The sequence below is a fragment of the Lissotriton helveticus genome, chromosome 2_1 (genome assembly GCF_964261635.1).
Source record: "Lissotriton helveticus chromosome 2_1, aLisHel1.1, whole genome shotgun sequence".
NCBI lineage: Eukaryota > Metazoa > Chordata > Amphibia > Caudata > Salamandridae > Lissotriton > Lissotriton helveticus.
The window spans coordinates 1,693,901,758-1,693,917,942 of record NC_136059.1 but is presented as its reverse complement, the minus strand read 5'-3'; the positions used below and the strand labels follow the sequence as shown (position 1 = coordinate 1,693,917,942).

Below are 16,185 nucleotides of genomic sequence, written 5' to 3'. Positions count from 1 at the left end.
CTGTGATATGCTGAAAATGGAAAGTGGCTTTAGAAGACATGCATGTCTCCAGCAGTCCAACTTGGAGGTAGGTGGAATTGTAGTCGGGAGGAACCTGAACCTTTCCTTATTTCTGTGGGTTACGTAAGCATGAGCACAAGATCCAAAGCTGGTGGGCAAGAAAAATCTGGGGCAGCTGTTAGTTTCTCTGCATGCCATTTTCTCATCTTCCAATGGTGGTGCCAAGCAGATCGCACTCTCAGGCTCTTCAGGCTTATTTATTTTAATCATTTATTTTTGCATTGCTATATAGTGCACTCACCCATAAGGTATCAGTGCGCGGAACATTTGCGTAAACAGCAACGCATCACATTATCATTTCAACAAACTATAAACAACATGATAAAATGTAACCAACTTAATGACTTTTTAAGATCCTGTGTGCAATCTTTAAGACGGTCGGTATCAAGATAAACAATATCGTTCACTCTAAGGGAAGGTCTACTATCCTCCTGAATGTCTGGAAGCAGGGTAGAAGCCCGCCACACCGACCCATGATACAGACATCAATGTTAGCATTGCCAAAGGAATAGACAAGGAAAGGTTTACATTTCCTACTCCACCCAAGTCCATGCTTAATCAAGGTCTTCAAATATGCCAGAGAATGTTTACGCATGTTGACTGTGGTAATACATCATCTTCTACACCATCGCAATCACACATGGAGGCTGCAGTAGGTCGTTTTTTGGGTGCCTTTCTGGGTGTTTATATGAGAAAGAGGACATTCAAGTTAATATACCTCTGCAGTCAACACTGCTATGCTGTTAAGCTCTCTGTGAGAGGTCAGGAGAATGCCTTCTGCTTCGGGAACTATCTTCATTCTGTTCTGTAGCTGGGAGAAACCCGGGACACATGTACTAAGGCACCCCCAGCCAACAGTGCAACAAAACAATACTAACGTCAGGCAGTAAGCTATACAAATGTCAATAACATGATTTCTACAGAAAATGGCTTTTGTCAGTGTTCTTTGACAATCTCTATACACCCTCTTCTACTGGTTGATATCCAAAATGTCATACCCCATCCAGACATTCCTGGGAAGCCAAAATTCCACCACATGAAGACACATATGCCAATTCTGGAAGCGTCAAAAAGTAAGACCTCATTGAAACTATAATGTAGTTGAATATCATGAATGTCTTTATCAACATACTTCTTCGCTGAGACACAACAACAACTAGACCGCAATTTAGGATCTACAAGGCATAACTTTTTATGGCAGTAGCAATGTTCAAAGTTAAAATGTGGGCCTGTCTACTTAGTTTTCACTTTGACACAACCATTCTGTCCCTGGCTAGCACAAATAAACAACTATCAACATTTTAAACTCTAATTTCGTGAGATGACCCTGAAGAACATATGACTTACTTTCTGTAACCCTCTTTCTGGTGGCTAGTTTATCTAACCATACACAAAGCAAGAATTTACTCGCACCATAATAAACATCCTGGAGTGAACCCTGCTCTGGTACAGTATCAGAGTGAAAACCAAAAAGATAATGGAGCCTCTCTTAATAACTGTAATGCAACAGAGGCACAAGGTTACAGTCAGGCAGCATGACAACCAGTTGCCCTTTGTAATTTTAAAGCACAGCATCGATCAAGCCCGGGATGGAGCCAGTTTGGGATTGTATAAAGATGTCAGGACTGGGTCATCTTTCAGCATCAGCATCGGCAACTGACATGCGTCATGGGGTAAGTGTGGAAGTCTGTACCAGAGTTGGTACGGGCCCAGTTGTAGTCCGCAGGGAGCAGAAGTGCTCCACTGGAGGACCCTGTAGTTTCCTGGGGCACAAAGGCATGACGGATGGAGCATGAACCACGCTAAATATCTGCAGCATGTCCTCTCTGAAGCCTCAATCTCCTATGGTGTTGAGGACAGCCCAGAAAACTAGGGCATGTGGTGATCAACTGAGGAATCATTTGGTGACCCGCAACCTTGATGGAATGCAACTTGCACATTGATGCCGGAGAACCTTCTCCTTGTAGTCCGAGTGGTGGGAAAGTGTCTAATTCTGGTTTTCTTTTTATGCTTGCAATTGGACACGGACTTACAAGAATTGGAGCAGAATGTGGAACGGGCACTAGAATGGCCTCGAGATCGGGGCAAAGCCTGGGTGTGTGATTTGGAGCAGGAGCGGATCCTAATTGATGGCTACAACAACGTCTTGTGCTCAGTCACGTACAGCTCTGCCTCCTGGTATTGAATCACCTTTCACATGCATGAGGGCACATTTATCACACTATTTAAGAGTGGTGTGCTGAACCAAGGCAGCAAAGACACACCTCATGTGGATCGGTGACCGATGGGGGCTTCTTGCAGTCATGGCATGGCGTGAATCCTGTCATTTTCAGCAAGGACATCAATCAATCAATCAGGGTTTGTGAAGCATGCCTACTCACCCAAGGGTCTCAAGGCGCTGAGAGAGGGGCCGGAAGGGGGGGGGGGGGGAAGAGGGGCAGGGGTGCTGATCCATCTGGGCGCTGGGGATCAGTCAAAGAGCCTGGTCTTGAGATCCTTCCTGAATTGGGTCACCAACAGGGATTGCTTGAGGTGGAGAGGCAGTGTGTTCCAGGTCTTGGGGGCGAGATAGGCGAAGGATCTTCCTCCGGTCCTGGTCTTGCGGATCCGTGGTACGGTGGCCAAGGCCAGTTGGGTGGAGCGGAGGTGTCTGGTGGGTACGAGGAATGAGAGGCAGTGGTTCAGGTATGTTGGTCCTGAGTCGTGGAGGGCTTTGTAAGTGTGTGTGAGGAGCTTGAAGGGGACTCTTTTGTTGACTGGAGCCAATGGAGTTCTTGCAGGTGTTCGGTGATGTGGTTGTGGAGGGGGATGTTGAGGACCAGTCCGGCGGCGGTGTTATGAACATTCTGTAGTTCCATATTCCCAATTTCACTGTTTAAAGCTTGAAAGTCGTCAAGACACTGACAAATTTGGGAGCAAACCTCTGATTCCGCCTCATAAGGTTAAGCTCTGTCGCTTCGGGGCAGTATGAGTCAATGCAGAGCAGCAATAAGCCACCCATTGTCGCACATGAGCGTTGCTATGAAGCATCTCCTCATCCATTCAGGCGCCCGAGGAATGTTCTAAAGTGAGAAATCTGTGTTTAGAAGTATCCATCAGAAATTCTCTAAAGTGGGAAACACCACATAGTATAAGAGTATGGCTAAGCTTAAATTGATGAACAACATACACGGGGTGGGGTATTTTTGAGTACATGACATTTGGAAAAGACACAGCATCATTCCTATGCCAGGCGGAATATCTTGAATCCTCGAGTGTGTTTTATTTCAGTTTTAAACATGATTGTCAAGTATTTCATGAGTATAGCAAAAGCGTACAAATGCGTTATAAAGATCAATGTTGTTTAATGTTAACGTAGGTAAGAATTCATTCGCATTGTATTGAGGCAGATTCCAGTCACGTTAACACGTAGTAATGATTGGTGCATCATGGGAGTTAGAATAATTTAGAGTGAATAAGGGAGGCTAAGAATGCCACAGGTGCTAATGATGTTGTTTTAAGTGGGTAGATCATGGAGGGAGGGGCGAATGAGGTGTGGCGCCGTGGCCAGGGTGACTGACTCTGGAATCTGGGGATCATGGTTCGATCCCCATGGCCGGCGGCAGATTAGCCCAGCACCATGTGACTCTGGGCAATAACTTGCTTAATCTTGCCGACGGCCCCCAGCGCCTAGAGACCCTAACGGGTGATGGTTCGCGCTTTACAAATGTGGATTATTATTATTATGTCACGTTTATAACAAAGTGGTTGAAAGACACAAAGAGAAATGACTTTGCTCGTGGTGGGAGGGAGTTTGTGTGTATAGACAGCAGGTAAGCCGGTAAATGTGCTTGTATGTTTCAGAAACAGGAATCAATGTGAGGTTTAAAAGTACCTGGGGGAGGGATGACGATACAGGCATTGATAAGACGGTTTCAAAAGCGTTTGGGAGGTAACTGACAGCGGCATAGCACATTAATTACTAGTTATGTGAAGGAGAATTTCCGTGTATAATATGCCTATAGCCTTCTGAAAATTACATTAACAATGCTAACATTGAGAATAATATTGATGTACATGCTACTGTGGTTCATAAGTGACGGATGGTGGGCTAATTTATGTATCTTGTACTTGCAGTCACCCCTGAAGAAAGGCCCTGAGAGGCCTGAAATGCATTGGGTTACAATAAAACTGCTTTTGATGGATTTTGGCTTCAGCACGTGTTTTTGCTAAGAGGTTCGGATGGCCCTGCATTAACATAAGAAACCTGGAAAATTGCGTTTCCTGGCATGTGGATGAAAAGAGTGATGAATGTAGAAAAGACAATGAACAGAAATTAAAGTGAAATAATTAAAATAGTGAAGAAGTGAAGAAACTGCTGCACATGCATTTAAACAATGCTGTGCCACTGGGTGGAGCTTGAAGGTGTTCCGTGTAGATGTTGTAAGCTTAAATTGGTGCCAATTAGTGCTTAAAATGGAGATAAATCAGAGGGGGACCTTAAAGCCTAGGCTATACCACCCCATTTCATTGGAAATGCTTGAGGAGAGGGTGGCTGGAACAAATGTGCAAAAATGACATCTCTGGAGTCACAGTGAAGGTCAAAAACTCTGAGAGACACTGGGTTGAGGAAATTACTTTGGGGCTTAGGGATTACTTGGCAGACACAGTTTTGTGTGCTTCACACAGCCATATGGTAAAGTCTCAAACACGTTTTTGTAAGTTATCAAATCGCAAATTACTGAAACCAATGACTCAACAAGGTCCTAGTCAAAATCATTGGCAGATACTACTAGCTATGTTGGATCAGTGTGCAGAACATTTTGTAGTTCTGTCACTCAATATGGATTCCGTAGAGGTATGAGGACTATTTGAACCTGGGATTACTAATCACAAAATATATGGTGTCTAAAAAGGGTGTACCCATCCTAAATTGTGGCACTTGATTGAGGGAGGTGGGGTGGAGAAATCTATTATTAATCTTCTACCGGACATCTACACTGGCTCAAATGCCAGAGTAAGGTATGGAGTTAATGTTAAATGCACTGAGCATTTCTGCACTGACAGGGGGGTCAGGCAGGTGTGTGTTTTTGCTCCCTTCCTCTTTAAACTTTACATGAACAACTTGGAGATAATGTTGGTTGAGAGATGTAGGTACATGCCTCAAATAGGTCAGTGCCAATTGCCGGCACTTCTGCATGCAAATGACAGTATAATTGTCCAGCACCCGAAAGGGTTTCCAATTCCTTTTGAATACATATGTTTAATTCATGGGCGAGCTGAGCCTCAGTGTAAATTCAGATAAACCATATGATCTTCAGATCATACTGCTCCTGCTATTTTAGTTTGATGGGTGCCCAGATGAAGTATACAGGTATCTTCTCGTTTTTGGGTGTACACTTTGATTCGGGTGCACATGGAAACCGCAAAGCTAGAATCAGTTTGAGAAGGCCATAACCACCCTTTTTGCATTCTAAAAGATATTAAAGTCTGAAACCCTTTAGAAAGATCGGTACTATCTATCAAGCAAAGTGTATAGTGTTGGCTACTTATTGGGAGATGTCAGGAATACGTAAACACCCCAACATTATCTTGATATACTGATATTAGAACTAGCCAGCTGCCAAACATAAGTTACTCATAAACAGTTGGGACTAACTTTTCAGGAGGATCCTGGCTTCACTCCCTTCTACTTTGGTATAGGGTGTGGACAAATGAAGTAGCAAAGCTTAGTCTAACAATTCAGGACTATCTCACTCTTGACTTAGCTTTGCACATTCCCTGGTTGAGGCATGTTAAGAACAATTGCTCAAAGCTGGATTGACCCAACATATTTAATGACCCAGAATCTTTGAGCTGGATGAGTAAGGGTGCGTAAAAAGATGGTGCCCACAGCTATTTGAAGAGAAAAGACACCAAAGAGAGTGTCAACCAATCAGTGTCTCTATGTATGCTGAACTATGGGTTACTGAAGGCTTACAACCTTACATAGAGCGAGCACCTATTAAAGCCTCAGTTCATGTTTGTGCTAACAAGGCTGAAATGTAATATGGCCCATCGCTTAGTGATCATCCTGAGACAGCATGCTTGGTCAAGACAATTGGCTAGCTGCGCCTGCGATGGCACTGTCAAAAATGTACACTGCAATTTGTTGGGGTTCTTTTTTGCAGGTTTTATGAAATACCTAGATTTATTTTTATTAAACCACGATTGCACAAATATTAAGTTAGCCAATGTAGACCTGCCTTAGTCCTTTTGCAAAAAGTAAAGTCAGTTCATGTTTGTGCTGCAATTTATAGGTGACACTTACCTTTAAAAGAGAACACATATCCTATGATAAAAAACTGCAATGCAAACATATGGGGAAAATGGACACTGTAGTTTAAGAAGCAGTCTACCATAGAACCAATATTTTCATTGATTTCAAATTCCATTTCAGCATTAATGTTAAATTTCAGGAGAAATATACCTGGCACATTTTCCTGCCATACTTCTGTCCACATACTGGAGTAGTCCTTCTCTTCACTTTCATCATCTGCCACTTCATGCATGCCCAAATACGCAAGCGGCAGAACCACCCCAGCATGATTTTTCAGCACATCTGGGGCATAACGCCCTATTGCATGGACAGTTAACACGCAAGCTGAACGATATGTTGGTTCTGTAGGACGAAGGAAAGCAGATTAAAAATGACTGTGCAATAATTTTTAAAACTGAGTTAATTGTTATACATACTTCAGTGACCATCCATAAAGATAGCACAAATCACATGATGACAGATTTCACAAATTCTGAAAATATCAAAACAAGTAAATCAGTGCAGTTCTTCATTTAAGCCATACACAATCAGCCTAAGAGAAATATTTACTGATGTTGGCATTCCATACAAATCTGCAATGCATGAACCTGAACTACCAACAATAAGAATGATTTATTCAACAGTTTCCATGCAATTACCACAAATGGGAATCCTGTCCACCATGCAGAGCAGAAAACAGATTTAAATTAACTAAGAATAGCGTTCAATGGTGCATGTACCACTTTCATCTGCCTCTGGATCCCGCACCCCATATGAACCATTATAATCTGGAAAGCTTTTTAGCTCCAACTCAAATGAATCTACCTTTTTCGACATGTGAAATGCTACATATGCTGCATAATTTGCAAGTTATGGATACTATTACACGGTATCAAAACAGTTACACAGACTGTGTGATCAGCTCATTCCAGGTCATTGCTGATAAGGTGTCCAGTTCTGAACTTCTCACCTACAACCAGTATTTTCAGGTATGGTAGTCTAATTGCATTCAATGGCAACGCAAGACTACAACACCCAGAATGCATTATGTGTTCATATGAAAGTTGAGGACCAAAATGTGTGTAATGTTCTGGTGTTCTTAAGACAGGTTCAAAAACACGTTTATTTAGACAATTGTCCATAAAACGTTCTAAAAAGTACACATTAATGAAAAACCTTTAAATGAACCTCCCTCCTCACCTCCCCTTTACATTTAATTTTTTTAAATTCTGTTTAACAGATCGTAAGAACCGAGCAACCCCAATTGCCACATCAAAATATCGCATCTTTGACAGTAACTCCACCGCTTTGTTCCTATGAAGAGCATTATATTTAAAAAAGAAAGGTCTTAAAAACTTGATCCGATTTGCAAGATAAAAAACGCAGTCCATAAGAATATGTGTAATAGTACATTTGGCTTTCAAAGGGCAGGGACCAAGACCACTATTATTCTGCACCCCAGTCCTATATGGGTGGGATGAATAGATTGGATTACATCCCACCCGAACCCTTAGGATTGTCTTTTCTCAAACCTGGATTTGGTAACTGTGATAAATAAGGGAAAACACAATCCTGGCCAATGAAGCAAACGAGAAGCTAATAGATGATTTCTTCTTTAAATATAATAAATCACATTGTTGTGACACCATAGCAGCAGATTCTTACAATACTCGTTTGCCTGGGAAAGTGAGCCAGGATGTGACTGTACCACTATTTAAATGGAGGTTCTTCATTGCAGTTATTCTGGTTTTAACGGCCTTCGCCCACATCCTTTCACTGCTTTGTGTAATGATCTGGAATTACGTGCTTGGGCTACTTGTGGAAAACATAATGCTGATCCCAGAACCACAGATATCAAAAAAGCGAACTGGTGCAAGACAAAGGTTTTTTCCTACCTCCACTATATATTTATATTAATCTTCAGACCAGTGTAGCTAGAATACAGACCACCAGAGTGGGGTAAATGAACAGGGGTCTTTACTGATCGTTTGTGGGATGTCATGAGCAGGGCCACTGGAATTATGCAAATCTGAAGCTTTTATGTAGAATTGTGGATTGCAGCACAATACATCATCTAAAACATAATTTGCAGATTTTCTTTTCCTTTTCAAAACTCTTTATTGGGTTTTTAGCGATAATGCAATACAATACAATATGAATAGACAGCCAATAGGCATGATATCAACACATCTGTCAAACATTTTGGATAGCAGGCCATTCAGCCTGGTTGTGTGACCTGTCTTTATAATATATGACAAAGCAAAGAAAGGTAGCAAACAAAACAAAAAATGTAACGATATACCCACAGACCGCAACAACGTGTATAGTAATCCATAGAAATGATCGCTCCACTCATCTCCACCAACCCACTCAGAAGAGGTACTCATGCCGTAAATGCTTTGATTTCGGCTAGGGACCTCCCCTGCCAAAGACACGGCTCCAATTATATCCCATGGTAGTCTGCCCACCCTTACAAAATGTTATTGTTTTTCTTGGGGCAGCCTGAGCTATATCATTAGGGCATTCCACGCCTTAGCAGCAGTCTAGCCCCCTTTCCAAACATTCAGTGAGGGAGCAAGAGCTTCCTTCCACGCCCTTGCAACATCACATTTGGCTACAGTAAGGCCCAGCCATAGTAGGGCGAGCAGATATCTCTTCCCTTCAATTCCGTCCGTGATGTGCAGCAGTGCACACTGGGAGGTCCTCAGCAGGGTCAGGCCCAACACCCCCTCAAGGCAATAACATACCCCAGTCCAGAAGGGAAGAGAACTGCACAGCTCCAGACTGTATGTAAGAAGTCTCCAGTCTCAGTCGGACAGCACAGACAAGCGGCAGACTCAATAAAGCCCCTTCCTCCACAGGTTTTCCCTAGTATAATAAAATCTGTTGAAGTAGTGCAGCTGAATAAGGCGGTATTGGGAGGCAATGGCCACCTCATGGGGAGAAGCCAGAGACTCTTTCGAGTCCTCCTCCACCCGAGGGCCCAGGTTGCCAGCCCAAGCTTCTCGGAGGGCCTCAAAAGTATCTGGAGCACTAACAACCAGGGACCGATATATAACGGAGATAGATCTTGTGCTATGAGATGTTTGTCAGAAGTATTTTGGCTTCTAGTGGGCTAAATTCTGAGATATCATCCAAGTGCACAATGTAGGGAGTGACCGCGTTACTGAGCTGCAGGTATTTATAGAATTGGGTTTGGTAGAGCTAGAACTCCTCTTGAAGAACAGTGAAAAATTTGGGTGAGTTCCGCTGGAGGACATCTCCAATTCCGGAAATTCCTATGAGTTCCCAGCACCGAACCCCGATAGCCCAGCCACCTAGCGCAGGGCCTTGCCCTCCCATAGAGGTGTCTCCCTGATGTGCCGCCCCTTCCACTCCATGAATGCCACCCGTCTCCCTCCAGGCTGCGAGGACCACCCTTATGGCCGGGGCGAGGTTCCGGGGGACCAATCCCCCCCCCCCCCATATAGAAGGTGGAAGAGAGACTTGCGTCCATGTCTCGGATACATAAGGGGGGTCAAGGACATGAGCTCTGGCATCCACGGCAACTCCGGCATGCCTTTGCTCCATAGATAAAACGAGGACCTGCTGAACTTTACTCTGAGCCCCGAGATTCTACGAAAGATGTCCACTATCTGGAGCACGAGAGACCAGAGCCCTGGAGATCCGGCAGAAATATGAGCACATCATCTGCGTATAATGCAACCCTTTCCTTCGCCCCTGGTCCCCTCTCAAATACCCTCAGCTGTGCATCTACCCTAATCCAGTCCGCCAAGTGCTCAATGACCAGGGCAAAATGGAGGGTTGAGAGGAGGCACCTCTGACATGTTCCTCGCTGAACCAGAAAGGGAGAGGAGGTGGCCCTGCCCACCCTAACCTGGGCAAACAGCTCCTTATAGTGAAGCTTGACATAGTTGATACAATGGGGCCCAAAATTCATTTTGGCAAGGAGAGAGAATAAAAACTGCCAGCCAACCAAGCCAAAGGGCTGGTAAAAGACCACTTGTAACAGCACACTCTCTTTGTGGTAGTGCTTGGACAGTGTGATGGCCTTGCAAAGGTATCATATGATGTGTCTCATAGCCTGGCCCAGCATGAAGCCCGACTCTTCTGAGTGGACGAGGGTGGAGATGACCTTGATCAGCCTATTATAGCTAGGCCTTAGACCACACCTTGACCTTGATGTTACGAAGAGAAATCGGCCAGTAGGATTCAAAGAATTCCGGTGGATGGTGTAGCTTTAGAATTACAATGATGTAAGATGTTCTAAATTCAGGGGCAGTAGGTTGCCCCTCAGAGCCTCCCGAAAGACCACTAATAGATGAGGGCCTGTGAGATTTCAAGAGGCATAGTAGAACTTGGGCAGGAAACCACCAGGTCCAGTGACTCCATGGTTGGAGCTGCATCAATGGCTCTACCCCCAGTTTGTCTACCATAGTTTTCTAGCCCTAGTGTCTCTCTGTCTTCCTCCGAGAGGACTCAGGTAGGGAGATCATGTGTAAACGTTTGTACTTCAGAGGAGCACTCTGCTTCTTGGTGAGCATATAGTGCTCTGTAGTAGGCTGCAAAGCGTCCATCGCTCATCCGTCAAACCTTCGCCCTGGGTATTCAGAACAAAGGTAATGGGATCTTGTGAAGATGCAACCGAACAAAGCTAGTGGAGGGTTTTACTAGATTTTCCCCAGCTCTCCTCCCACTGATCGATAGAACTGAGGCGCCATCCAGCCTGAGAGTGCGTCATCCATCTAGGTTTGACACAAGAAGGGGCTGGCAAGTAGAGAATCTCAAAGGATAGTCGGATCAAGGGAGTCCACATATTGAGCCTCCAACTTCTGGAGTCTCGCCTCCAAGTCCTCTACCTCAACACGGTCCCGGTGGGCTGTGCGGCGACTATTAATGAAGCCGGTGCAGTGGCCTTCAATGTCTCCCACAGGGTCAGTGGTAGGCGAATGAACCCACATTATTATGCAGGGCTAACTTAAATTCACGAGGGTCCAGTTGCTCAAATGCCACTAAGGTGGGCCTCCCCTCTCCCCCAACGTCACCAGCAACTCAACTGGTGAGTAGTCAGACATTCCGCACACCCAAACGTGTGTCTCGCATATTGTGTAGCCTTGGGATTTGGGGAGGAGGAAATAATCCAATCTGGAAAAGGTCTTATGTACCCCCCCAAAAAAATTAGCAACTGTTGTCTGTGGGATCGCAGAAATGCCAAGCATCTAATAAGCCCATTTTATCTATGAGGCGAGTTGATACCATCCGGGACGGGGACCTCTCGAGCTCTCGGAACATTCCATTTGAATGTGCGCTACAAAATTTCTGTCCACCCCAGGATCCAAGGCCCTGGTGGGAACGCCACAATGACACGGAGTATGGTCTGCAAAAATAACCGTGACAAAGTGAGGGGGCAAAGCATTAATGAGGAAGAAGGGTTTGCCTTGAACAAGTTCAGAGATTGCGACGTGACATCCTAATCCGTCATGCCAAGTCTAAATGTGGTGAAACTGGATGTGCCCTTTCATGAGTATAGCTGCCCCTCTTGACCCTCTTTGGACCCCAGAGTGAAATACCCTTGTAAACCCGATACGTGCCAAGAAAGGACATTTATGATCTAGAATATGGGTTTCCTGCAAAAGCAGGCTATCTGGCCATATGGCCCGCCCTCAAGACTGCTCCACGCTTAATCTAGTCAAGAAGCCCATTTACATTCCAAGTAAGTAGTCTCAAGGACCTGGGTTTATCTCCCAGTTGTATGTTAGTCGCTGTGGGGGTCCTGGAGCAAGTTGCTTAAGGGGTATAGGCCGTGAGTATGTGAAGCATAAGCATAAATGTGGGCAGTTTCAGTGTGGTGTAACCAATAAAGGAGCAAACTGAGTAAATCTAACCCTAACAAACAAGTTACTTACCTTCGGTAGCAGCTGCAGATTCCTTACCTTAGAATAATCCCCAGGAGTCAGATTGGATCAGAAATGTTTTGTGAGCAGTACCTTGTGTGCTGGTAGGTGGCGTCATTCTGCTCTGCGTAGCGTCTTTGGCGTCGTCCACGCCAAAGTGAAGTTTGTGATGCCTGTATAGGCGCCACCCAGGCTAGTTGACGTCAGTTACTTTCCACGCATGGAGCGCGGAGCCACGAAGTACAGTAAACACTGTTGTGGAAAACTAGGGCCCTGCAAGGGGAAAGCCCTGTCCCTAGAAATGTGTTCACAGAGCGGGCAGGATTGGTGGGTTGGTAAGAAATCTGCAGCTAGACAGAGTCTCTACCAGATAAGGCACTACCGAAGAGAAGTAACTTGTTCATCTGACAGAGAGTTCTAGCTGCAGATTCCTTTCCTTAGAATAGATACTCTCTCCTCCTTAGCCACTGTAGAGGGAGAAAGCATGCCAGTTTCTGGAGAAGTGATCAGTCCACTGGCCTCACCCAATTCCTCATCCCAGTCAATTTCCTCTTCTGGCTGGTCATCTAAAGGGTCCAGAGACCCCTTCCAATCTTCTCCCACTCTTAGCCCTTCCGAATAAGGCTCAGGACACGACCTAGGACCTGGATGCCCTGTCAGTGCCGGAATAGACATTGAGCTATGCAGTACAAGCTTAGGGTCGACGTCGCCGGTGGCATCGGGAGCATCAGAATAGGGAATGGCTTCAGGGAAGGTCATAGTGGCACAAACGTTGCTGGTCCGGATCCAAGAAAGGGCATAGAGCCGGAACTTCCGGCGTTGAACCCGATGGAGCCCCCTTTGACCCCTTGGGGCCCGAAGGCACGCGAGGGCGCCTTCAGGCCACCCAAAAATTAGACACATGGCTTCAATATTCTCTGAGTTGGGCGGAGGTCACTCCTGCTCCTGGAAAATCGGGGAGGAGTGGAGCTGACCCAGGCGTAGGTTCCGCAGAATGAGGCCTTGAAAGCCGAGGCTCCTCCGTCACGTCGGCCGATGGACAGGGAGAAGTCAAAGCACGCATCGACTTCTAGTGCTTCTTAAGTCCGGTGATTTTAAATGGGACGAAGAGGACCTGAGACACCTGGAGCGGCGCCCGGACCTTCCTCTTCATTATGATCATGATCACGACCACCAAGGAGTCGAGTGACATGGTGTCACCTGCCGAGCAGCAAGCAGCTTTAGGGACCGCTCCCTCAAAGCCTTCAGAGCCATGCCGGCAGTCACGCTCGAGACACCAGAGACAAACCAAATGCGGGTCAGTCACCAACATGGCGCAGTGACAGGTGCTGCGTAGCTTGAAACCTGAAGTCTTCCTCAACATTGTAGCTTCACACTAAAAAAGGGTCATCAAAATGTTGAAAAATCCTGTCCAAAAGTGATAGATCATAGCTCTCTCCCTCTTCACGGATCAGCGCTTGACTGGCATGGAAAAGAACTGACATCAGTGCACAGCGTTGGCGCCTATATAGGTGACGAGGACATCACTTTCGGTGCTTAAGGCACCACACAGAGCCGATGGACGCCACCTACCGGCGTGCAGGGGTACTGCTCAAAGAAAATTCTTCTGGATCCAGTCTGACGTCTGGAAAATTCAACGGTAAGACATCTGCAGCTAGATGTCTCTGTCAGATATTCAGTGACAACTCTCCATGAGACCAAACAGCTTTATTCCATGTGAAATTTGTGGGGAGAAATAAGTACAGTTTAGGACTGTTGGGTTCTCTGGGGTAGAAACTTCCTGATTACATGGCTGTGTCCCTGCATCTCACAATCACTCCTACATCCATCAGATAGAATCCAGCCCTTCCTCAAACCTAGCTACATCTCAAGGTGGTTTGATGTCATATCTTTTTTGTTCTTGCTGGACAAGGTAGGATTGTACTCCATGCCACTTTCAAGGCCTTCCTAAAATTCTCCTTTGCGGTTAGCACTGCAACTTCAGCCTCTGACCACACCTCAGCTAACTAGGAGGAGTTTAGATCTCGTTGTGACCTTACCAACATGGTAATGGGACATTAAGGCTTAATCAAAACATTCATAGGTAAAACAAATTTTATGAGTGAGGTCATTAAGCCCAGATGGCACGTTTCGGGTTTATGAATGCCTATTTTTACTGTTAGTGTTGAAACAGAGCCGGTGACAGCCACCCAAACATTCACCTATCATAAGGCAGTCCCACACCATGTGCAGAAGCTTACCCCACTTGTTCTGCAGCAGGGGCATTCATCTGTTGTACCACTATATATTCTACCCAAGCCATCGGGTGTTTGGCATGTTTGATATATGTTGTTAAATTGCAATAGCTTAAAGCATGCGTTCCTGAACACCTTGACTGTATGATAAAATACTGTTGCCAATTCACCTTCAGTTAATTCTCTTCTGATATCTAACACCCATCTGGCCTTGCCTCATTCAGACTGGGTTTGCAGTACTGCGGTTAACAAGAGGATTACCAAATTATTTTAAATCATTAGAGTTAACATCCTGTGCAGTGCTTTGTGTCTAAGTGGTTCTTTAACCTCGCAAAACCATGTCTGATGCGCAGCTTTAGTGATCAAGCCAAAGAACAAAAGCGGACACAGTTGGATATGATATATTTGTATTAAAGTGTCAAACGTATATAATTTGCTTCTTCATGTAAGTGTCTTCTTTCAAAGTTGGGTGTCTATCAAACAGGTAATGTTTCTTAATTTGGAAAATGGCCTTATATGCGTGTCATGGTTTCCTTCTAACCAAGTAGCTCCCCCATCAGTATTTCGAAACTAAAAAATCTAGGAGACAAGGACAGGCCGGCTCCACCAGCAACACTAAGTATGTACATGTATTTATATAAATGTACATGTATTTATATAGCGCAAATCACCGACACGGTATCTAAGCGCTTGCTTAGGGAACCCGTCCTGGTTCCTGTGAGAAACCCCGGTAGGGTGTCCACAAGGTGAAAGCCAGGCATCCCACCGCGAGGGGCCGTAGTGGAGATTAAACAAGCTATTGCCCAGAGTCGCAGAGTGTGACCCCGTGAGTCGAGTAGGCGCCGGAGCGAGAATTATCGAGTCCGTGGAATTTTTGAGCCCGAGACCGGCCGAGGCGGGGTATCGAACCCTGGTCCACGGTCAATCTCAGCTTCCAGGTCTGCCGCCTCTAACCACTGAGCCACGCTTCTCCACCACTATAGCATGTGGTCTCAGCCTCTTCCCTAATGTGAGAGTTTATCAACACACAGCCATGACACCCTTTGTAACTGGGCCACAAGGTAATACATTTCGCTGCTGGGAACCTCCCCCAAGTCCATTTTTAGGTTTCGCCTGGTGAACAGCTGCGCAGCAGCGTTTCACGCAGGCGAAATCTTATGTTTTTCAGTAAGTGTGTGTTGCCCCGCCTCTCTGTTCCTTTGGCTAGCTCCATAAATGAAGGCTAGCCATTGGAAGAGAGAGGCGTCCGTCATTGTGCGAGGCGATTCGTGGGCGTTCCGTCGAATTTTTCTCGTCCCGCCCCTTTGTGGCGTCATTCCGGTGGTGGGCGGGTGATTTTTTTTTTTCTCTCGGCATGTTGGTTTCATTTCCAACGTGTGCTTTGCAGGGATGGGCTGCACGATTTCACTTTCCAAGAGTTGCTGCCCCCCCGCACCCCCCTCCCGCTGTCTGTGTGCCCGTTAACCCGCACCCCTCCTGCTGTCCGTGTGCCCGTCCCCCCTCCCCCTGTCCGTGTGCCCGTCCCCCCTCCCGCTGTCCGTGTGCCCGGATAAGACCCAGCGGCGGGGTGGCCGGCCTGCCCTCAAGTGTTCGTGCATTTTTCTTGACTGGTTTGTGTAGCGGCGCGGCCTGGAGCCCATGCCAAGTCCTGTTACACACAGGAAGTAGGAAGAGAGACTCGAGTCAGAAGCGGCGGGCGGGGACATGGAGGCGACTTAAC

The 16,185-nt window shown here is 45.9% G+C and overlaps 1 protein-coding gene across 2 annotated transcripts in view; it reads right to left on the bottom strand.

The window, feature by feature from the left end:
- ECPAS (Ecm29 proteasome adaptor and scaffold) overlaps positions 1-16,185 on the bottom strand; it is a 709,962-nt gene that overhangs the window by 110,996 nt on the left and 582,781 nt on the right. For both annotated transcript variants that reach the window (XM_078676653.1, XM_078676652.1), the window contains exon 41: positions 6,509-6,700. In XM_078676653.1, coding sequence (XP_078532779.1) covers positions 6,509-6,700 — 192 coding nt within the window. The remainder of the gene's footprint in view (positions 1-6,508; positions 6,701-16,185) is intronic.